The 26,224-nt window shown below is 35.8% G+C and overlaps 1 protein-coding gene across 1 annotated transcript; it reads right to left on the bottom strand.

Moving 5' to 3' along the window:
* Positions 1 to 62: 62 nt before the first annotated feature.
* LOC126810682 (uncharacterized) lies at positions 63 to 20,360 on the bottom strand. Its single transcript, XM_056098340.1, has 7 exons — positions 20,296 to 20,360; positions 10,619 to 10,743; positions 9,200 to 9,544; positions 7,671 to 8,459; positions 5,395 to 7,338; positions 1,068 to 1,130; positions 63 to 827 (listed from the first exon to the last, which is right to left on the bottom strand). The coding sequence occupies exons 2-7, from the start codon at positions 10,734 to 10,736 to the stop codon at positions 751 to 753; spliced, it is 3,336 nt and encodes a 1,111-aa protein (XP_055954315.1). The 5' UTR covers positions 10,737 to 10,743; positions 20,296 to 20,360; the 3' UTR covers positions 63 to 750.
* Between the last annotated feature and the right edge of the window lie 5,864 nt (positions 20,361 to 26,224).

Below are 26,224 nucleotides of genomic sequence, written 5' to 3' on the forward strand. Positions count from 1 at the left end.
TCTTGTGTAACAAATGGTTGGTTTAATAATGGAGTTGTTGATGTGATGGTGTTTAATAATATTGCTAGAATGTTTGCTCTTGAAATAAGATGGCTTTATATTTTATTTATTAATATCTTTGGCAAGTTAGTAATTTCAAACATATTCACATATATAGTGTGCACTAAATCAACTTAGTCTGTAATTGACAGTTGACATATAAAAAGAGCTCTTTATCGAAAACATATGTCAATTATTTACCACCAGAATTACACGTGAGTGGAATTATTCTAATTGCATCATTTGATTTAAAGTAACCAATCATTTTGTTAATTACACAAGTTCAGGGCCATGATCACGCGTTATTGTGCATGATATTCATTTACCTTTAAAAGAAACCGGGGAACCCTGTAAGTCAGACTTGCATTAGATTCCAGAGATCGCGGGTACATCTGAGTTCCTAGACAGCCGAGAGGCTGGATAGGGTGGAGAAGTGGTTTTAGCTATATAGTATTGTAATTTGTGCTATGCTTGTATACCTGTATTCAGTTATATGCTATATAAAATGTAGAAGCGAACTATGCATTATTATTCCTGGTAAGACAAACGTCTTAAGAAGCTGGAAGAAGTAAATACACAACGTGAAGCAGAAGTAAAGACAGCTAAAGACAAATTCTAGACGATCACAAGGCTACAGAAATATGTAGTAAGAAAAGATGCATGGGTCGTATGTAGGATGTGGCGATCGGTTTCCCATAGACGCTCTCCACGTCAGACAGAAGGACCTATGGTGATACAGGTGGTGGCCATATTGTTTTGTATAGATGTCTGACTATATTTAACATCATCTGAAATTATATAATATTCATACTAGTTGATTACCTGTTCATATATACCGTTCTGATGGTGGTTAAAAACCCTTGCCATCTTTAAACTAGGTTATCTTTGTTGTCTGAACGTACAGGTGGGGTAATTTCGAGTATGATATACACCTGAGTAATTTTAATTATAGTTATAACCCTTCGACTAGAAAATTACTTGCCTTTTCTTTAATTATTAATTAAAATGGCTATAACGAAATGACATACCTGCAATGGTCATCCCTTTGCTTTCTTCATCTATTAGTAAGTGATCATATGTATCATCCGTATCTGTAATAGAAACATATATATATTAGTAAGTACAGAAGGGTACCACATAAACAAAGGGGGTTGCTAGGCAACGAAGCATACGCACACTAAGGGCGGGTCCAGAGACCATGGACAGGAGGGGGCGCACGGGATGTGAAGTTGTACGTTGCGAAGTAATCAGCGTGGGGTCTAGCCATAGGTGGCCTCCCGCGGAATATTTCTAAAACTAAGATATGAGACAAGAATCCGCTGGTTCGACATGGGCGTGGGGGGGGGGGCGTGCGCCGCGTTCGCCCCACCGCCTAAATCCGCCCTTGGCACACACCAGCAGCTAAATCGTCCGGGCAGCCATCAAGGTTTGTTGCATATTTTTTTTGTCAGTATGAGTAGACCTAATTAAAACATTTAAATCAAAAATACAACACAATCAAATCTTATTTAGAGCAACAAAAACCCATCGGAATTTGTTTGGCTTTTAGTTCTGCCCCATGCTAACGTTTAGTAATAGTATACACATTTAATATTATGGATTTAGCTGTTCAAGTTATCAATCAATGGGCTTCGTCTCGAGAGCATTCACAACGTTTTTAAAGAGATCAAGGACCATAACTCTGACGGTAATTATCATTATCAAAAATCATTCAAAATTGCATGACCTTAAACATTGTATATAAAATGGAAATCGATCGGATTTACCTTTAGCCCCTAGAGCGCACTCCAAGTCCAAATTCCAAAAGATTGATTTTTCGAAGTGATCAAGGGCCATAACTCTGACAGTAATTATCGGAAATCGTTGAAAAGCAAGTCTCCTTCGTCTCATGAGCTTAACGCTCTGTAATAAATTTGAAGTACATCGAATATTTAGGCCTACCAAAACAGGGATGACGACAATATACGACCAGATTTGAATATTAAAGTTCAGAAGATAAGCCCACTCTAACAACAGTAACAAGACACATGACATGACAAAAGTATTAAGTAATTAAATAGACTTCTTCGTTTCACTAAATTGTGGACGACGGACGGCAATACTACCACATTTCCATGTACAAGATTATGTACCAGAAAGAAGAAATTCTGCAACTGCAGAGTCGACCTGTCGTCACCAAATTGTTCTGCAAAATGAAATCTCTTGTTGGCTGTCGTCTGCTGAATGACGTCACTTGACGACGGTTGTCTGCCAAATGACGTAATTAAATTTAGAATGTTAAAAACATCGTCGTCAAGTTATCGCTGAACAGATCAGTCATTTTTAGAAATGTATTACTGAATTGTGTTGAAATAAAGTAGAGTCTCGGTCGGTGTTGGGGAGGGACTGTTGGATTCCCCTGGACAGTGCAATGTCCAAAAATAAACCAAAATCTTTACTAGATACATTTGTTCGTTTAAATCAACATAAATAATAATTATTTCATACGTATACACACACCATACGTGATTGTTTGAGGTTATTTAAAGGCCAGATCGACTTATTTCCCTGACAATTAAAATAAAATACAATTTAGCTTGATTTGTTTGATTGGTCATTTGTAAATATTCATTTTTTGAATCAGGTTATATTATTTTTGAATATTGATGTCACCATTATGCATAAACACTTCTACCGGTAGGACTAATATATTTTTTTATTTGAGCAATGTTAGTAGGCTACCCAAGGACTGTATTTAATACATTAGTAGGTCAGAACCAGAGCCTTATGATATTGCTTAGCAACACAGTCGCCTATTGAACTTTTGGGAAATCAAGCCACAACACTGTTGAGAGATAATAAAATTTGAAGAAATTTATAAAATAGATTAATAGCGGCCTATGTTTTGAGTTCACCAGTTAACAAGTCACCAGTTAAATGTGAATTAAATATGCTCATCTATTTAGACTTTTCTTTTTTAGAATTATTGTACAGCTTTGTAGACAAATTGTAAAATATCAAGTTGTTGGAAAATTTTGTGATTGAACGCTGACCCCTGTAGGACCCTTTTACTGTGGAATGGCAGACAAAAGTTGAGAAATATCGATTCAAGGGAGATAACTACATATTGTAGGCCTATTGACGATGACTATTCCATGAAAATCTTTTGATTTGTGATAGTTTATTGTTTGTAATTATATATTCTCACTCACTCACTTAGTTTCTACCAGAATAAATTTATATTTACCATATGTTGAAAGATGTTATAGATGCTTTATTTTTGAAACGTTGAAGGAACATAATAAAACTTGAAAATTTTGTGAGATCTAAAAATTTTGTTGACTTTATGAGAAGAAAACTTTGAAATTAATATGTGCTTATCGGAATGAACATAATTGCACATAAGCGTATTAACAAAATAAGTCGAAGACTACAAATACACAAAATCGGATGTCATCCTCAATCACAATCATAGGAGCAGAGGTCAATTTAGAGGGTTTTAGAACATAACTTGTTCGTGGCCTATTCTCTGATTTAATACTTTCCGGGAATTCACATACTGAACAAAAACAAAAAAAAACAAAAAAAACAAAATTGTTGGCCAGAAATAATGGTCATCAAAATAGCTCTTATTGATTTTACAGGCCAATAATTTTCATCTTAAAGAGGTCACTAGAGCCAAACTTCGACTTGACATTGTAATATCGACTACTTAAGTCTACCCATACAGATACGCCCCCTTACACCTTTACGCCAAAAAACATTGAGTCCTAATGTTATATTTTCATGTAGGCTAAATACAACCAAGACGAAAGCAAAAATGAATTTCAACTTCAGTCACAAAATAACTTAAGTTTTATTGCGAGTACGGAATTGGAATGTACAATACTGATCAGAAATGAAATAAAATGGGGTTTAACGTCCGACTGAGCTGATGAAGACGGGCATACGAACGACTATATGTTGTCCCATGTCGGGCCCTCCGTTTGCACCACTAGCAAGGAAAAACCACGACAGAAAACCACGATGAACTTCTTGGCCATTGCAGGGATCGAACACAGGGTCTCCAGCTCTTACTCATACTCATTCAGCCACTGCGATTCCCAGAATTAGTATTAAGGAAGTTATGCTGGTTTATAAATGTATTAAATCATAAATAAATTTCTGTTATTGTCTGCAAAACACAAAAAAGCGGACAGATGCCCGGGCGGACAGGGGCGACGACAATATACGTCCACATGAACACATGGGCGTATAAATTATCTTTTAAACCAAAAGAGTCCAAAAATGAAATACGTGCCTTTGTTGACAAGCGGTTGCCATGCATCACATTTCCACATCCAATCATTGGCCGAATGCTTGACATCAAATTTGAATAAATCTGTTAAAACTATCGCATAACAAAAGTGTTCGGAAAAGGCTGGTAATTCCGGAACGGGAAGTCATTGACACATAAATTCACTGGACAATAACAGCCATATTACCCATAAAACTATCCGTATCAGCTGTGCGAATTACAGCATTACCAGGAGCTATAGGAAGAAATTGGGGTGGAATATTCTTGAATCAGCCTCTTTTTAATATTTTTCCTTTTAATTTTTCCATAATGGCTACCTTTTCTGCAGATCCAATGTTGAAAATAGATAAATGATTTGTTTGATGTGGAGAGAATGGATTAATAAACTGTCCACTTCTTAGATTTATGGTCTATAACATAAATTTTAAGTTTGATAAAAATCGGATAAAAATTGTGACCTCTGGTGGATCCACAACCTTGGAATTACATACCTTTACACTATTTGCGCACAATGAACGGCCATTTTGACGGATAGTTTCGAAATTTGAACTCAACCATTATTAGGGCGTAACGGTGGTATATTTAACGATTTTGTAAAATTAGATAAAAGTCGGACGTAATCCAGAAAATTACAGTCCGGTATGCGCAAATATCGAAAAGAAGCGAGCTATTTGGGATGCAAACATATATTTTAAGTTTCATCAAAATCGGATCAAAATCGTGACATCTAGGTGGTCCACAACCCTTTTTACATACTTTAACACTATTTACGTGCAAGGAACTGCCATTTTGGCGGGCAGTTTTGGCCCCATACTGTAAATTGGATAAAAACTGTGACCCCATAGAGTGTCTAAAAGCTAAACACGTGATTAGTCGTACAATCAGGGGCCAAAATCCAGGAAGTTACAGTCCAATACATTCCAATGTCCAAAGAAACCGAGATCGTTTAGAGATAAACCTATATTTCAAGTTTCGTCAAGGTCGGATAAAATATTGTGACGTGTAGAGTGTCCACAAACAAATTGTGGATGGACGGACAAGGGCGACAGCAATATACATTATGAAAACGTGGGTCTTACCTGCTCCATTTTCCAATAGAACATCAACCATCTTTTCGTCACATTTAGCGCGGGCTTCCGTCAGTGGTGTTCTACCGCACGCATCTTTAGCATTAATAGGCGATCCAGCTTCCACCAACAGTTCTATAATGGCAGATGTATCAATATCCAAACGACCAGCATTGGAGTTGGCAGCTACGTGAATGGGTAATTTTTCGTCTTTGTCAGTCACGTTAACAGAAGAATTCAGTTTTATGAGACAATTTATTGTCAAGATCTTTCCTCGTTGAATTGCTAGAATTAGAGGAGTGCGACTGTTTTCATCCTTAGCATCGATATCCGCACCCTTTTCAACGATATATTTGACGATTTCTGGGATGTCATAATCAGAATCACAGGCATAGTGTAAAACTGTACGCTGGTTAAGATCCACAGAGGTAAAGTCTATATCTGTAAAAGTACTAACATGTTTCAAAGTATCCAAACTGTTTGACTGGACTGCTGCACGAATAAGTCGTTGAATGTCGGCTTTACTCTGACGTTCCATGACATATTTCTGATCACGTAAATAGTTTATTTTATCTTTTACTTCTTTCTCGGATTTAGCGGCAAGGCTTAGTAAATCGAACCCAAGCTTTGTTTTTATGCCAGACAAATTGGCAGTAGTTTTGCTGTAGTATGAGAAAACTATTTGCAGCTCGTTTAAATATCCTAATAAGCATACATAGTGTAGAAAATGTCCTTCATCGATTGAACCAACACCAAGTTGCATCTTCAGCTCAGGGTTTAGCAGTACTTCAGCACTGTCTCGATTAAGAAATTCATGCAAAAAATTACTCTCAAGAAAGGCTTGGTGGAATAACACCGCTTTATTTCCCTCCCGCAACTCACGAGAGAATCTTTCATATAGATCAACATAACAATGTGGCTGCATAAAAACATTTTGATCACCTTGGGCGGTAGAAACGTGGTCAATTAAGAGTTCAAAAGGACAGTATTTTATCGCCAGTTTTATAAATCGTTGAGAAACATGAAGGAGAAAGCATCTGATCACCTTTTCTGGTAAAAACATGCGATTCTCATTGGCATCATCACATAAAACGTACGAACCAGTTAAATGTTTGCATGAATCCAGAATATCTTCTACACCACCCGGATTCCCCATTTCTTGTTGTATTTGAGTTTGTATCAAGTGATTCGTCTTTTGTCGGATTTCATCCTCAGAGATAGGTTGTGGACTAAATATAACCAATAGAGCCATATACTTAATTCTATCTTCATTCCAGAAAATATCGTATTCCCTACGCAAAAATTCAAACAGACTATTCAACACCCTTGTTGTTTGTCCTGTCCAGGTTTTGCTACAAAGACTGACAATATCTGGAAAACCAAAGCATCCTGAACTGTGTTCCAGCATCTTCTCCAGCTTTATGTCGCAACAGTTTCTGAAATGGTATCGCAAAATATCCTTTTTTTCATCCTTTGACAACTGGAATTGCGTTCCATGAAGCTGCAACTGATATGGCATAGAGAATATTTCATATTTCCTAAGAAGATGTTGACAAGCCTGGTAGACATCATTTCTCATCACATAGATTATTGCCGAATTGCGTTTTTGTTTTGCTAAAAAAAATGACTCAAAATGTTTTGGCCATTCATGTATTTGTTGTTTTAGTGTACTTGTCCAAATACCAAACATATCATCAATGATCATGAGATAGCTATCCTCATCTGTGAACCTTATGGTATCCATGTCTCTTGGGTGTCGTATTTCCAGTGGAATAAAATTTGTATGTACCTTCAAGAACGAATTGGCGATCATCCGACATAATACTGTTTTACCATCTCCTACAGCGCCAATTATACCCAAGATAAAATGTTCTTCCAAAATACGTTTCCCTTCTTCAAAGGCCCTTGTCTCTACAAACTGCTTACTTGTGGCATCATCAAGTAAATTTTCGGCATCTTGAAAGAAAAGGAACAATTTTCAATAATATTCTTCTATCTAATGAATATTAAGTATATTGATATAATAACCAAATCCTATATCTAAAATGCTATGATAGTTATATGAAATTTCAACCTCCCTTCCCAATACGTTGATTTCTCGGTGTAAGGTAATTTGATAAATAATAATGACAGTATTATTTTGCGTTAGTATGTTTATGCATTCTTAGTAGTCTTGTTTATACTCCATATATAAATCAGTTGATATATTCCTACTGGTAGTATTGATATGATAACTATATTATAAAATCATACATTATTTATTAGACAATGTAAACTCTAGAACTAACCTGTTTGGTATTTAGTTTTCACTCGTTCGGGTTTTGGTAGTGGATTCTGTTGGACAAGAGTTATATTTTGTCTACCAGATTTTTTCAACTCATTATTTTCACGCTCGAGTCGTCTAATTCTCTTCTCTAAATCACATGTTTGTTGTTTTAGTGTCTCAGTGTATGCTTTTTCAGCTTCCCTGAACATTTGATGTGTATAGGAGCGTCCTTTGGTTTCAGTGACTATTGTTTTAATAGTGTTTATAATAGCTTCGATTTCTGGGTTGCCATCGACCGTGACATCACTAACATAATTTAAAACTAAACATCTGTGTTTACAACGATCTAAAATATTCTTTATTGACGTCGGTAATTCGTGAAGCAAGTTTTCTTTGGATTTAATCTTCTGGCTCTGGTTATTCAGTATGACAATAAGATGGTCATTTATGTCTTCACCAAACACGTCGCACAGAGACCGCAGGGCATTTTCTTCCTCTTCTGTGAACCTCACATCAATTCTGACAACCATTAAAAATATGTGAATACCAGTAAATTTAAATATGGAAAGGAACTTTTTAACAGTTTTTGTATTGTCATCTCTTGTGTCAAATAAACCGGGAGTGTCCATGATGGTCAAGTTAGTATCTGCATCTAATGCCCGTTCTCCATTTGAACAAACTGATGTACACGAATGCATCGAATTACTGCACTTAAAATAATCTCTATGTAGAAGTAAATTTCCTAAGTGACTTTTACCAACTCCGGTCTTGCCAATGACCGCCACTCTCATATATAAAGGAGTTTGTTCACCTGTAAAATAATAAAGGGTTATTATCTTTCTAATGTTCACATGAAATAAAACTAAAGAAAAAAAGACGGGTTACAGGATCTCAAGTCTCAGATATCCTTCAATACGAGAGGAAGAGAGAGAGAGAGAGAGAGAGAGAGAGTAAGCGTGTGTGTGTGTGTGTGTGTGTGAGAGAGAGAGAGAGAGAGAGAGAGAGAGAGATTTGGTGAAAAACATTGCAATAAAATTCTTGGTATATCGAAAATTATATTCAATTGTCGAAAATAAATATGGCTTGGATTACAGAATGTATAAGTCCTATTGCTGATTTGCAAGAGACAATAAATAATTTATATATCATTACAATTGATGTGGACAGTCGGCATTCTTGGATGTTCTATTGACAATTGAAACGAATAACGGATATGTATCTCATGGTGTCATCCATGCCATACCTAAGACAATATACACGCACCACTGTCACAGATAAAATACTTCGGATTATCAAATTAGGTGAGGCGTTGGGATACAAAATGTAAAATTTGTCTTCTTCTGGTACATGAAATTCCCTTGGCTTGAACATAGGCTTTTAAGTTTAATAATTGTCGTCTATGTTACATAAAGAGACAGTATTTAGCAATGAACTCTATTCGTTCTAGTAATATATGAACTATAGGAGAATCCCTGGAGGGGGATATTTAAATGAATATCACTGACAAACTAAAATAATGATATCGAATGTAAATTGTGCTATTTTACTTACCCGGTGATAATTGTTCGGCTACTGCTCCATATCCTGATTTATTTAAACAATGGATGAATTTAGAATATGCATGTCTACCGCAAGCTCGAAGAATATCTAGAAATGTACGTATCATTGCCTTTCTACCGCCAGATTCTGCCCCGTTGATTACTTCCAAGTCATCTTCATTTAGTACATATATCTCAGTCAAACTGTCTAATAATGGTTGTAGAGGAATCAGATTCTCGATTAAATACACATAGTTAGATATTATCCTATCGTCATCTTCAGGTAACATCTTCCCCTTCTCTCTTCTAGGTATAACATTTCTCCTCTTAGCATCAGGTGAGCTCTCTTGGTATTCGACTGGGAAAATAAACACCATAATATTATACACTTGTCTATAACAATAATCATTAACATAAATATTATAACACGGTTTGACCTTTATCAAAACCCTCATTTATCTTACAAGTTATAAGTAAATATAATAGCGATAAATATGTAATATATATTTGTAAACTTTCTGAAACAATCTATACGTGCATGTGTACATGACTATCACGTATGTATTGTGTTTATTTATAGAAACAGCATATCAACGTCATTTGATGCTGACGTAACTTCCACCAATTATTGTACTTTACATTACTTTTTTATTCAATTTCTTTAGAATGTGTAAAATGGATTGTAAGAAATTACGAGAAAAAATACTAATAAGTTTTAAACAGATTATTTTCTAAACGAGGGACCTCATATTTTTGCAGGTATAATATGAAACTTATCTGCCATTCTGCTATTATCAATACCTCAACTCCATGGAAGACTTTCGATATACAGTTCACTGCCCGTTACTGACCACCGACAACTCAATTTCGCGGTTTTTTTCCATTCTTTATTGTTTTAGCACAAATATTCAACTTTCTTTCCTTAACTAATAATCACCCCAAAATATATCATACTAATACAAATTTTATTTATCTACTATGTTCCAAACATGGCCAAAAAGCTTGATAATAAACGGTGCTGATGACAACAAAAGATGAATTTTCTCTAAACTGGCATGGATTTCCATCACCTTCGGCATGGACAATGCTAATTGTAAGTCCACAGGCCGTGGTTTATGAAATATCAACTCAAAGTATTTTAAAACCCCTGTTTATTATTAATAATAATGAATAAAATATTTTTAAATCACAAGATTCTACAACATGAAAGAAGGATCATAACTCTTCACAATCATTGGCCTATTGCTTTACATCGAATTTGAATAAAATATGTTAAAACTGTAGCCTTTATCGCATGTCCAGGGGGATAATTTTGGAATTAGAAGTAAATACCACATAATTACACGGACACACAGACGGGCAGAGCCGACGACAGAATACGTCCACACGAAATTGCACCAGGAATTCTTTATTGCAGTATCTTTAAGATTACCTGGAACTTGAGAACTTGGTTCTGTAATGATCTTGTTATCTATCTTCACGGCACATTTCGGACAAAATGAAAAACTTGGATCCAAATTATAGTGACACTTTGGGTTTTTACACTTCATATTGAAACTGAAAAATAAATAATAATGGTATTTGATCAAAACAATCTTGTTTAAGATCTAGTGGAAAAACACTTTCAAGAATCTGTGATGGGACTGTTAAATTGATTACGTGGCATTAAGTTCATGAACAAAACAGGACATGATTATTTTTTTTTCAATTAACTAGCTTTTGTTCTATTGCTGTATTTCTAGATTACTTGAATAATATCAACATCGATACCGCAACAATATATGTCCGCATTCCTGGGGGTCGGGGCATGCACCAGAATAAATAATTGCTATTTTTACGGTATAAGGAATAAATATGCAAATTGCCAAGATGATCAATTCAGAATTGCAGCCTGTGGCTCGGTCCCTCCATGGGGTTGGATATAATATAAATAGATAGATGCAACCCTGTGATGGATCAGGCCGAATTAGATCGAAATCTGTTAATAATTGCAACTTGTGGGTGTTGCACCGCCCAAGCGGGGCATTTCATGCAACAAAATTAATAGTTGCCGTCCTTAGGTTATAAGGACACGGGGGAACCCCGCCGGAAAATCTGGATGAACTTTTTCGGTCAATGTAGGGATCGAACACCAGACCTCCTAGCTAGCAAGCCAGCGTCTTACCCACTTAGCCACCGTGACTTCCAAGTTCATATGAGATTAGGCCATTGTCGTCTGCCATTTGAGTTTATGTAGAGTCTTTAAACAAAGACTAAATTAAAAAAATGTGTTTCATCAAGATCGGATAAAAATTGTGACTTTTAGATGACCACAACCTTAATTGGTATTACATACTTTTACACTATTTGGGCACAAGTAGCAGCCATTTTGTCGTTCAGTGTCGGTCTGACTTTCACGAAATGCAAACCCAGTCATTATGAGGGTGTAACAGTGATATGTTTAAAGGTTTTTTTTTAAAATGGATAAAAAATGTGACCTCTAGAAGGTCCAGAAGCTACCAAAACGTGATTTTGGTACAATCAGGGGCATTAATCCATCACGTTATATCCGACATGCGCGAATATCGCAAGGAACCGAGATCCTTGGGTTAGAAACATTTTAAGTTACATCCAAATCGGATATAAAGTGTGACCTCCAGAGTGTTCACAAGCTAAATACGTGATTTTTCTACAATCAGGGGCCAAATACATGACAATATTAAAAGGAACCAAGATCTTTGGGAGATAAACCTATATTTCACGTTTAGTCAAAAATCGGATAAAAATTGTCCCGGCCCGTCTTTGTTCCGTTTGAAGCTATCGTCATTGTCAGGGTATCCGGACAAAGTCCCGGTATGAAGACCGCTTTAATGATCGCCCTAGGTACGGTGACTGGGTAGGGTGATCATTAAAAATGAAACTGAAATTTTTGTCAATTGCGGACTGTACGGCAGTACAGTATGCTCGTGTAGCCGGAGCTTTATCTCTGGGGTTTTCGGGTAACAGAGAAGCTAATTTGCAGCAGTGGTTTTAACGGTTTATTGAACACAAAACAAAAACATTGAAAATATAAACACAAAGAGATTTCAAACATGCAAATAAGGCGGACGAAACATAATCAAAATAGAAATAAATATACAAAATAAGGCGGACGAAACATAATCAAAATAGAACTAAATATGCAAAAGAAACATATAACATAATCTGAACTAAATACATTTATAGATATGAAATGAAATGAAATGGGGTTTAACGTCCTACTGTTCTGCGCCTAACCTGGGCTAATGAAGACGGGCATACGCCATACAGTGTGCTATGAGGGAAATTTTGCCCGGACAGCGGCACTACGGCCTACTCTTATATCGAATTCCAACTGCCAACGGATCTTTTACGTGCACGCCAATGTGTACACGGGGCCTCGGTTTTTCGTCCCATCCGAACGACTAGACAGCTTTCCATGTCAGCCCCTCCGTCCTGCATCACTGACAAGGGAGAACCACGCCGGAAAATCTGGATGAACTTTCTCGGCCAATGCAGGGATCGAACACCCGACCTCCAGGCTAGCGAGCTAGCGTCTTACCCACTTAGCCACGTGATCCCCAAATACATTTATAGATATATCAACATTTAAAAAGATAGAAGAGAAAAACAGGAAAACTAAACATACCCTGGGAAAGGTGTTTTAATTGTATTATATACACCAGTGACGATCTATGTTACACATAAAACACAAGCTAAAATAAAACAAACACCACAATAAATAATTACCACTGGGAAAAGGGTGAAAATGGCGGGAAAACTAAAGATATGAAATTATAGATAAATTAGAGAAACTCCTATTACAAGAATTATTAATTAAACTACTGAGAACAAACCTATACTAAATATATTTACTGATAAATTAAACTTGATAAAATTACTAAAAACAAGAAATATGATATACCTGAAGTTTAGAAATACACAAAGGTCCTGTCATTAGTCATGTCAAGCTAGAAGTGCAGTTTCAAACAAGGTGCAAGCCAGGTAAACTCATTAAAACAACTCACTAAACACAATACAACGCACACTCTGGACACCACATCTTGGCTAGCTTCCAAGACATCAAGCTGACATAAGATACACAACCATATATTACATAAACTTTACTTACATATAAACAACAAAACATTTATAAATTACACCCTACTACACTATCCCCCCACCCCTAAAAGTGGCGTCCCGACACTTACTAACAACCACCCCATTAAAATAAAATGCACATACTATCAATACCAACCGAAATTCAAAATTCGAAATCCAAAGACGATCCAAATCAACTATATTTACAATCCAAAATCAAAGTCCATAACCGTTCCAAATCCAACTATATTCATAATCAAAATCCATGAACAGTCCAAATCTAATAAATATAAACCACTGTGTTTAATCCAAGATCCAATAATAGATATTCCAACCGGATATAAGTTACCGAAAGCTAAACTAAAAACGTGGTAGTAGCATGGACCTTATAATACATCCATGGTAGTAGTATCTCAAATGTTATTATGTATTACTTATTATGAAAAAAACAACCAATAGTAAATACCAACAGAAATTATATATTAATACTCTTTTATAAAAGCCAGGCATCGGATGTCATCCATTTGGGTGGTTTACGTTGACGTTTTGGTGGAGAATTAGAATGACATAATTCGGGTTCAAATAATGAAACTGGAAGAAGTAGTTTTGGAATTGGGGGCACAGAGGTAAGTAAAGGGGTTGAAATACGTGAACTGGGTGCAGAAATTGTTTGAGAAACTGAAGAAATTGGAAGTAGAAGATTCATGTGTAAAGTACGTCTTTCCGAACTGTTATTTCTCTGAACTGTAAAAACTGGAACATTATTATTAGGTTGTGAAATAATTATGTAGTAGTCATTCTCCCATTTGTCTGCTAACTTGTTTTTACCTCTTATTTGAACATTTCTAACTAGAACTATATGTCCCACATTTAAAACTGCACCGCGTACCTTTTTTATTTTATTTGTTTTATTTTAATTTGAATCATAATTTAATTTTTGCTGAACTTGTGCTTTATTGATGTTATCGATTGCAAGTGTTTTAACTGTATTTAATTTATGTTGTAGATCTTTAGCAAATTGAGAATAAGATTTCTGAGATGGCTGAGAATAAACTGAACTGCCAAGAATAAGATCTGCTGGTACCTAAGGAGTTCTACCAAACATTAAGAAAAACGGAGAAAATGAAGTTGAATCATGCTTGGTAGAATTATAAATAAAAACTAAATACTGTACATAATCTTTCCAGTTTTTCTTCTGTTCTTCCGACAATGTCCCAAGCATATTAAGAAGCGTTCGATTATGGAGTTGAGCGGGATTTCTGGATACCAAGAATAGAACAAATTTCCTTGATGATGTTACTTTCGAAGTTACGCCCTTGATCAGAATGTAGTTGGGAAGGAATTCCATAGGGCAGAAAGAAATGATTAAATAAAACCTTAGCAGTTGTATTCTTGGTACTACCAGATAACATGAAGAATGCCTTGATGGCGTTTAAATGCAATTACACATCAATAAGCGTTTAATTGAGAATTAAAGACTATGAATAAAGAACTAAGAATTAAGAACACTGTATAAAGAGCTGTTTGGTCTTCCATACCTTCGTCGCAAACCCTAAACATTGTATACACAAGTCTGTGGAAGACCAAATGGAACAATATTCATGATTCTTGTTTCTACATTCCAGTTTGAACATTTTAGACACGAACGCAACATTCTAAACTAATGATTCTTGTTTCCATTTTTGCCACATGCGAAACACGCCTAGGTCCAATTTGCAAGCACTATCCTATAGTTATAATAAATATGAAAAAGTAAACAAATAACAGTGAATAGATTCCATTTACAACACAGCATTATCATCCATTTTTGCCATATTCGAAACACGTGTAGGTCTAATTTGTAAACATGAAAAAGTAAACAAATAACAGCGAATATGTAAGAAAGGCCTTCGTCCTAATTTTTCTAGCTGTTTAAATTATAGAAGCTATTTGTATTGTTATTATATCTCGAGCTTATTTACTGTTTCAGCAACTTATTACTGTAAACATAATAGGGGACCACTTCCACTCGTGGAAAAGTCTACTTTTGATTTCTAATATATAGTCTGTATCAAATTTGTACACATATGCTAACGCCCTCTGGTGTAATAATGTTGATAATTCATTATATTTTTCTGGACATTTTCATTTCAAGATTTTAACTTCAAGACTTTTTGAAACGCAGAAAATATTTTCATAAAGAGTTCAAATTCCATATTTTTTTAGATACTTTCAGAAACCAATGAATTGATTTCTTTGTCGTGTAAAATTAAGAAATTATTTTTTAATTTTAATATTTAATGATATATAAAAGTTACCGATAAAACGCCGAAAATGAAACATAAAGTCAATTTTTTGTTTAAAATGTTGATTTTGTGCATGAAATGTTGACATAAGAATGTAGAAACAAGAATCATTAGTTTAGAATGTTACGTTCGTGTCTAAAATGTTCAAACTGGAATGTAGAAACAAGAATTATGAATATTGTCTCATTTGGTCTTCCATACAAGTCATATGGGTGATAACGTTGTTCTCCAGAGCGTGCGCAAGTAATACCAAAGTGATCAAGGGTCATAACGCTTGCAGTAATTTTTGGATCTATCGACTGACGACCATACGGGCGACGTAAATATACGACCACATTTCAATGTAGGCGTTCAGAAATCATATTTTTCAGCGGTTTTCCAAAATGGTTTCACCTTGTTAGAGGTGCAGGACGCGAGCAGGAGACATGGGGAGGGGTTGCGGCGGAAATTACGAGGACGTAATGGAACCCTCGACAGTTTGAATTTGGAATAAGAGTTGGTCCTAGCACCACTGTCCAGGCAAAATATCCCACATAGTACACTACATACCGTGTGCTCGTCTACACTGGTGTAGAATAGTAGCGTGTTTGATATACTATGCCATAGTTTAAATAACCTCGGACTGTCCCCAGCTATATTATTTTTTGTCTAGAGTTTTTAATTAACAAAAATAACATATTGTCACCAGGAACGGTTAAATAACGACATGATTAAAATTAATATGATTTGAGTGGGAATATTAGCAGATTGTTATATGTTTGGGTAAATTGCCCTGTTAGTGGTAATCAGTGAACATGCCCACGAATTGACCTTCCGAGTCGAAAAAACCCTTTGACTTTTGCACTTCTCGCGGCGATACATCAAGATTATAATATGGCCGCAATAGGCCACCGTAGTATAGGGTAATTCCCCCGTTTCCACGACCGTTAAGCGGATTGGATAAAATAATATGAGTCATTATGTATTGTTTAATGGTCGAGAGCGAGACATTAAGTAATATATTGTAACAACAAGAGGACCGTCAGGTCCGAGTGTTTTTACAATATATTACGCAATGTCTCAGCTCGAGACCATTAAACATCTTAAAATACTGACACTCCGCACGTGCATTTACAGTGAAATACGTCACTCGAGTCTAATATTTGACAAGGTACGATTGGCAAGTTGCCCGTACGATTATTTGAAATAATGGTACGCCAACATCAAAGGGTGACGTCACATCTGTATTTTAATTGCTATTAATACACCCATACAATACAAAACAATACACAGACTGACAACTCTTTATGATGTTTTGTTGTAACAACACTACAGCAGAATACTTAATATTGACAAATATTCAGGCGACTTATAGGGGACGATTTCTCACGCCATGACGAATAAAAGGTCAAAATTAATCTCTGTACACCAGTGTGATTAGTAATAAATAGGGGATAATGAAATGCAAATATCTATGCAGGTTGTGATATAATAAATAGTCATGGACACTTGACATGCTTTGAAAGTATTTTCACAGATGAACAACTTATCGCCCCAGCTGAACCACTCTGCTTAACATATGTGACACGCAACAGCGCCATACACTTGAGAGGGTTCATTGTCAAATTTGACACTTCAAATGACAGTTGGAATTCGATATAAGAGTAGGCCGTAGTGACGCTGTCCGGGCAAAATTACCCTCATAGCACACTGTATGGCGTATGCCCGTCTTCATTAGCCCAGTTCGGAGCAAAACAGTAGGACGTTAAACCCCATTTCATTTCATTTCATTTCATTTGTTATTTAATTTTAATCAACTATTTTTTCTACTTTTGCCATTTTTACGTATGTACCGATTTTACATGTACCATTTCTAACCTGACAATATTAAATGTGCTATTTTTTCCTATTTTCCCCTTTATTAAATATTCCTATGTCGTTATTACTTACATTCACTAACATCAGATATTTTTTAAGGATCAAGTTAGCTACCCATTACTAAAAAAATCTTCAATTATTCCAAAGTATGCTATTTTTTTATAATCTATTATTTTTAGTTTTTGTGATAGAGACACATATAATTTAAATTCTGAAATAACCATAAACTGTAAAAAAATGTCGTTATTGTGTGGAAAAAATTAAATCATATGATGACAAAGATTATATATTTTAAAAATATTTGGAAATCAGCCAGTTGTATTCGTCCAGAATTGTCTATTATTTATTTATGAATGCCAAAACTGTATTATGTCTTTTGGTAAAAAACAAAGTACCTAAAATCTATTATAGAGTCCATGACGGAAATAATAAAAGTATGAGCAGTATTTTACTACCAATTTTTCTTTGCAATGGCGCATTACAATATTCAAATTTAAATACTGTTCAGATAATTTTGTGTGTTGTCTTTTTTTTAATCCTAATTTGTAATTTTATAGCCTTCTCCTACATACATACATCTAGATCTACATTCTTCATTCTTTTTTACCTTTTAGGATCTCGTACGTAACTAACGTACGAAAATTAATTGGTGACTAGCTGTTTTTTTCGCACGTATACAGTGAATGGCCATTTTGCTCAGTAATCCCAGCCAGAATTTGGCTTTTTTCTAAATTTGCGTTAAAGTTTAGAATATTTGTTTTAGAACTGAAATAAATTAACTATTAGTCAATCCCAACGCTAAAAACATCAACAGAATTGATTGTGTATATCTGAAATAGACACGACCGACGCACAAAATAGTGCCAAGATGGCTGCAGACGCTGTCATTGAAGACAACGTCAATTCTATGAGTTGTAGATGTTATTTTTGTGAAAAATCATTGGAAAAAGAGAGAACATGTTGGGACTATACGAATTATATAGTCTTTATGGGTGCAAAGGACACAATGCTGAAGATAAACCTATTGTTTACAATGTAACGTGTTGTTGACCTCATGACCCATTGACGTCAATGTCATGACCTGTGATGTGTAGATGACGTGATATGGATATCATGGCTATTGACTGTGTCTGAGATACTTCTCCGCAGGTAGTGTGTCTCAGATGTTCAGAATGTTAGGATCTTTATATAAATATCCCATTTTATGTGGCCTATATCATTTTATTTAGAAATACTACTTATATTATTTTCCTATATCCTATGTTCTCCTTTACAAATTACAATTCTGTGTTTTCAGTTTTAATTGCAGAGCAAACAGCACAAATTTGTCGTTTTTAAAATATAAAATTACATTATATAACTATATTTTACAAGTCTATATCCCATATTCTTCTTTACAATTTAAAATTCCTTATTTCAATGTTAATTAAATAAAAACAAATAGTCCAAATCTATTCTTTACAAAATATAGGCCTTACATCATTTTCTTCATTTTTTTGTAATTTAACAGTTAATTTGTAAAGAAAAAAACTCAAGATGTGTTTTCCTTTCGTCTTGCGGTGAATATAATCTGTAATTTTAGCGTAGTTCTTTCTTTTTTTGAAAAAAAAAACAACTATTCACATATAGGCCTATGTTTGCGTACAATTTATAGCAATTTTTGAACAGTTCAAAAATATATAAGTCAATTTTTTTGCGGGTCTCATATATCTTCCTGTAATTTTGGAGTTTTTATATTGTTAACAAACACTAATTTCTTCTTTTAAAAACCTTACTTATATTATAGGACTATATCATATTTGTTTTTAAAAAAAATAATAAAAAACAAATACTTATATGAGTCTATATTCTATTTTTGTTAACAAAGAACTACTTATATTACATGCCTATATCCCATTCTCTCCTTTACAATTTACAATGCTGTTTTTCAGTGGTAATTTCAGAAAGAAAATATCACAAATTTATTTGTAAAAAAAAATATTGGATTACATTATATAACTATGCCTACTTTTTATCAAAGTCGCTTATGTCAAGGTAAAATAGATGATATATGACATCAAAGAACCTGTTTTCTCTGTATGCCTACTATTTATCGAAGCATTTACTACTTCTTCTGTAGTGTCTGATTGGTTCAAGTTAGAATGAAGTTAAGCACAAACAGAGTATACTTCATTTTTTCGATATTACGTTGCCATAGGAACGTTTGATATATTTCCAAATATTAAACTTTAAATCATAATATGTTTTCTTCGAATTCCGGAGCTCTTCGTGTATAATAAAGCATGCACACGACCACAAATCATTTTAAATAAATCGAAGCCCAGGCCAGGGGCCGTTGCTATGGTAGACACTTAAGTGACTCAAAATAAACAATACCAAACAGGCCCTGTCCATTACTACATACGCAGTGTGAGCATATATGGGTGATGCGCAGTGTAAGCGTCATGTAGGGATTGACAGGTTTGATATTAGCGATTTCTCCATTTCTACAAGTTACACCATTTTATTCAATGTATTGATATGATAGCATTAATATTATTTATTGCCTGCAGTGTCTGTGTTATTTGTCTGAAGTGTTTTGTCCCCGAATTTGTTGGATTTGTTCTGAAATTGACCAGTGGTGGGCGGGTGATCCCCTTAGAATATTATGAAAAAAATTGAAAAGTTGCGGGTAATGATCATCGAGCACGTGTCTATCAATGGTGAAAGATCTGTTGATTCACAATATTCTGAAGGGGTCACCCAACAAGTGTCTATAAGTTTGGTCCAGTAGTGCAAATACATTTATAAATAATCAAAACGAAATAATTAAAACTGCCAACATAATATCTTGTACAGCAAATAATGTGTAAAATAAAATCAAACTTACAGATGAGTAAAACACGGGCTGGGAGATAGACAGTGAAATAGTCAACCGCTTGAATCAAATAAAACTCGTTACTAATAAACATATTATATCACATGACACCAATTGATCATTGCGTTACTAAAGGAATAAAACTTTCCATAGATTCGTTCCCCGTGAATTTAACTTTAACTGAATTTAATATAATACATTTTATACAATGGCTTATATTCAATTTGCACGCGTCACTACTATGACAAACTAACTGAATAGACGATACATAGAAAAATCTTAACGTGGGCCAATATATAACTTAAATGGTGCGTTATTTAATATATTGGATTAAACAGAATCATCGGTGACCGATCAGCAATACCATACCTAATACCATTCCTAAAACCTATAAATTATTCAACTACCATGAAACTATAGAAATACACCAAGACTGAAATATGAGCATACTAGCAGGATACCCGGCTTCGCTCGGGGGTCATAACTCCGAACAGACCAACCCCGAACAGACAGGCTTCGCTCGGGGGTCATAACTCCGAAACCGGAAGTGGTAGACTAAGGCCACCTGGCCTATGTTACTCCCCGGTCCGAGCTACCCCTATACCCCAAATTTCAGACTCGGGGCAGACCTAGTGTAGCCGCCAACCCCGAACAGAAAGACTTCGCTCGGGGGTCATAACTCCGAAACCGGAAGTGGTAGACTAACACCACCTGGCCTATGTTACTCCCCGGTCCGAGCTACCCCTATACCCCAAATTTCAGACTCGGGGCAGACCTAGTGTAGCCGCCAAACCCGAACAGACCGGATTCGCTCGGCGGTCATAACTCCGAAACCGGAAGTGGTAGACTAACGCCACCTGGCCTATGTTACTCCTCGGTCCGAGCTACCCCTATACCCCAAATTTCAGACTCGAGCAGACCTAGTGTAGCCGCCAACCCCGAACAGACAGACAGACAAACAGACAGACAAACGACAGTCACAAATATATATATAGATAAAACTATGTGTTTAATGAATATATTTCTATTCTCCAACACCATATTCAGAATATATCTGTTAACTGTCCCCGAGTGCTTTTACGTTTAGTTAATGTCCATAATATTACTCTATAATAAATATCGAATTATCATTCAACAGTTTCAATATAAGACCCATCTTTACAAACATGACAGATCTTGATGGAAGAGTGCCATATATAATGTATTCTTCAAAGATTGCGGCGTAAAGTGTGGAACTACACCCACACAGTACCTATGTCACCACAGTTGGGTATCTAAAAGGAAAACTCGGACGTTGATAAATTTCATTCAAGAAATCACATCACATGCTCACAAACATTTCAGGACATATGTCTTTGGAAGAGGGTATAGTTAACGAAAGGAACGTTATGTCTTAAATACCCCATACCAACTTAGATATGGTAGTGGAATTTATGTGTGACTATTGTTGATAACTCTTCACCATCTCGTCCTCATTGCTGTCTTCAGGGTCCCAGCAGCAAATACCAGATGATAAATTGTCGCTTGAGGACGGGGGGGGGGGGGGCATTCACGGAGGTAAGTTCAACTTTTAATACAGCTGATATACTATTCAAAAAAAGTAGGGGATATTTGATTTTTAAGTGTTATTAAAGTCACCTAATGAAACTGACGAAGAAACAAATGACAAAATGAAATGAAGTTCACATTCATCGATTTATTCCAAATGATCGTTAGACTAAGTAAGGCACAGACTGACCATTATAAGGGTAAAAAAATGATACCCGGGGTCAAACAGCAAAGTTACCACAGCATCACAACCAAGTCAGTAACGGGTAAATCCTCCTCTGTTTGCCCAACAAGCATTGATCCGACGTGGCATACTCCTAATGAGACGTCTAAGGTCATTTTGGTCCAGATTGTCCCATTCCTGTTGCAAGTTCTAGGACATTGGCAGGACGTTGTTGACGTTGACGTAACCTCTGTCCAAGCATGTCCCAGACATGCTCGATGGGGGAGAGGTCGGGACTCAGTGCTGGCCAAGGTAATGTGGTGATGTTCTGTTGTTGGAGGTAACCTGTAACGATCCTGGCCCTGTGACATCTTGCGTTGTCATCCTGGAAGATGAAACGGCGGCCATGACGTCGTGCGAACGGCACAACATGGACTGCCAAGATGTTGTCCCGGTAGTACTGGCCTGTAACACGCCCTGCAACAACATGTAAAGCCGTTCTTCCAGCAATAGTGATGCCTTCCCACACCATAACAGAACCACCCCCAAATCGATCATGTCTGATGACGTTAACGTCTTGGAAGCGCTCGTTTCGACGACGCCACACATTCCTACGTCTGTCCAAAAAATCAACAGTGAACCTTGACTCATCTGAAAACATCACATTGCTCCAGCGTCGATTATCCCAGTGTTGACGATCCCTACACCAACGACGTCTTGCCTGAATGTGATGATCTCTCAAACAAGGGATCACGCGTGGACGTCGGGCGCGAAGGTGACCCCTATGCAGTCGATTCCGAATCGTCTGGCCACTCACTCTCACACCAGTGTCTGTTTGAAGACGAGCGCTGATCTGATTTGCTGTGATGACACGATTTCTCAAGGCCAAGGTACGGATAAATCGATCCTGGGCTTGAGTTGTCGCCCTTGGTCGACCTGAGCGTGGTCTGTCCTGTACAGATTGTGTATCACGGTATCTGGACCATAGCCTGCTTATGACAGACTGAGAAACATTCATCGTCCGCGCCACAACCGCCTGTGTTGTGCCGATCTGTAGCATGCCAAGGGCACGTAACCCTTCATTTTGGGTAAGCCGACGCATATCAAAATTTGTTTTCTGGTCACTAAATTCAATGCCACAATGACTGTAACATTCAAAGTCAGAGTCGTGCAAATCTTGGGTTGGACCCCCATGATGATCCCAAGCATCACCTGCATTCCATGCGGTAGCTATTAGTGCGTTTGGGCGTCACATGTAACTGGAAATGTTTCTTCTGTTAGGTTCTATAGTGACTTTTTTCGTAGTCATTTGCATATTTTAGTATTATGCCCCCAAAATCAAATATCCCCTACTTTTTTTGAATAGTATATTATTTGATGAAGTGTTCGGTACTCTAAAAAAAATTGTTCTACACTCACTCGACGTTAAATATCATAACCACCCTAGACAATAGGAGTTGGCACAGTGAAGTGTTCCCATTACATCCCTAGACAATAGGAGTGGGCACAGTGAGGCGTTGCTATTGCAACCCTAGACAGCAGGAGCGGGCACAGTAAGGTGTTGTCATATCAACCCTAAACAACAGGGCCGGGCACAGCGAGGTGTTACTATAACAACCCTAGACAATAGGAGCGGAAGAGTTATCAATTTTGCTATCTGTGGGCGTATGTTCTTTTTCATATGGAATACTTGTTTGTTGACATTTTGATACAACCGAAATAACCCTATATGCCTCTAAAGGATTATTAGTGTAAAGATATTACAGAATATTTATTTCAATGTCGACACCATATTAACCACCATATTAACCTCCCATTCTCTCTCTTTCCCCATCTATCAGATAGGATGAAGAGAAATAGACCTGAGACGGAGCCTTGAGGTACCCCAAATGATAAGTTTCCTTTCTAGGTCCATGTTGTATAAAAGGTGGTCCAGATTTTAGGATAAAGAATTACTTACCCAGACCTATCATTGCTCACGTCATGGCGTCCATCAAACTTTTCTTAGGTCTTTTATATTTTTTTTACTTATTTTTCTATATTTTTTAGATTATATCTCTTTTTTTTTGATTAGCTGACATGATTATTATGAAATATATACGATACATACAAAGGAATTTTTCGTTATTTTTATGATTTTTTTGTTGGAATGAATTAACCATGACAATGACAGACTGGGGTAGAACTCAACAAGCCCTTCGTACCACCAATTTAAACCTGACTTTGATCGCCTTATAAACGTGTCGATATATTACCAAATAAAAATTTTGGTGATCATTTTGAAATTCTTTCGGACATAAACACAAGATTATTAACTTCAAATATTTATATAAAGACTTACAATTTAAACTGCTATTTCTAAATGTTACGTGTAACATTGTGATGAAATATTTAAACTTCAGTAATTTATTCCAATCGTTTATATTTTAAAACTTGTTAAATATTGCACGAATTCACGTCGATAACACTATTATTACGCCATATAGGTAACAATTGTTATTCTCTATGCTTACAGGTGAACAGTTTTAACGGGAAGATTAAATCAATACGACTTCTAAGAATTAGATCAAACTGTGGCGTCACGTCACATATATATGGCCTATTGTACCTCCTAAGTTATTATAAAGGAATAAATGAATGAAGGTTAGCGTTCTACTTTTCTGCACCGACAGGGCTACTAACGACAGAATAAATAAATGAATGAATAAATAAATAAATTAATTAATGTAAGAATGAATGAATTCAGGTTTAGCTACCTACTTTTCTACACCTGATGCGATAATGAAACTGAAACTAGAATATGAATACAATATGTACTTTCGCTTTATTTTAACAAACATGCATATGAGATTAATGCCGCTATCTAGAAAAAAATATCCCTTTTAGTTCACTGTATTGAGTATTTCGGTCCCCCTTAGTCCAATCGGAATAGAACAGTAATTGATGACAATATGATTTGGTTATTATCTCCTGTACTATTATATATACGTAAAGTTATGTGTAATACCCAAATTGATAACAGGATCACGTGCCAGAGATAATGCACTAATTATAGGCATATAGATAACAATAATAAATCTAAAATACTTAATTTTGGATAAATTGATAAATTTCTACAAAACAGGAAATATAAGAAGTGCAGATTATTTACCATAAATTAAAATAAATCATTGAAATTATACCTGTTAGGTTTAGACAATCCGGGCTGTTCTTTCTTTATTTATGTTCTTGTTTTTTCTTCTAAGATGTTTCAATAAATTTACCAGTGATATTTGAAGTCCTGTTTATAAGCATCCCGAATATCAATAAAACATGGTGGTCCGCGGGGATAGATGGATTCCGGAGAAAGGCCACGTAAAGGGCGGCAGGTCCTCTACGCTAAACTCTACGCTAAAACAAACATTCATCAACGTCAATTCATGTCTGCTGTCTTGAACGTTCAAAGGGAATCCACAATCCCGTCAATTTGACCACCTTTTATTATGGAAACAATTGTTATAATCCTAACAACAAACCTGAGAACGAAATGTGACAATTTATTAAATGGCAAGGACAGCCACCTAATCTGAAACGCCTCTTAATCATCTATCCCAAGGGCCGGCTTTTATATATCTCCGCCAATGTTCTATGTATTTAAATTTCCCGATCTTCTATGTAAATGTTGTGACCATAATGGCAAACAATAAATATAATTCAAACTTTACTTTTAGCGTCATTGACTATATAAATTGTGATACAAAATCGCCCATATTATATATGTCTGGACTTGTAATGATAGTCGACAATATTACATCGGAAATGGGGCAACCATCAGCAGCTCCTAATAATGAAAATGGTCCCTTATTTGTAAAAAATAGACAAATCTTTAGATGCGCGCAAGACCTGTAATTAACATTTCAAATTGTCCCGTATTATAAAATGAAAGTCCATGACAAAGTAAAAAGAAAAATGATGCAAAACCTTAACTTAAACTTAATAGTCAATAAGTAACATGGTTCTTTAATTATCTTAATCTATGCCGAGATTAATTGTTCTCACTCATTGTTCCTAAATTATATCCATATACAACTGATTAACACTTTGTACATGGTTTCTGTTAGTTACCGATATACTATGTAACAACAAACACTGTTTCACTTGACATGTAACCATAGACAACTGTAACTATAGACAACTATTCACGTGACATGTAACCATAGACAACTGTAACTATAGAGAATTCAAACCACA

Source organism: Patella vulgata, chromosome 2 (genome assembly GCF_932274485.2).
Source record: "Patella vulgata chromosome 2, xgPatVulg1.2, whole genome shotgun sequence".
NCBI classification, from domain to species: Eukaryota; Metazoa; Mollusca; class Gastropoda; family Patellidae; genus Patella; species Patella vulgata.

Coding starts and splice junctions, on each gene's coding strand:
- LOC126810682 (XM_056098340.1), bottom strand. CDS start 10,736: ATGAAGTGTAAAAACCCAAAGTGTCACTATAATTTGGATCCAAGTTTT. Junction 8,460..9,199: donor AGCCGAACAATTATCACCGG/GTAAGTAAAATA, acceptor ATTATTTTACAG/GTGAACAAACTCCTTTATAT. Junction 7,339..7,670: donor GAAAACTAAATACCAAACAG/GTTAGTTCTAGA, acceptor TTTTCTTTCAAG/ATGCCGAAAATTTACTTGAT.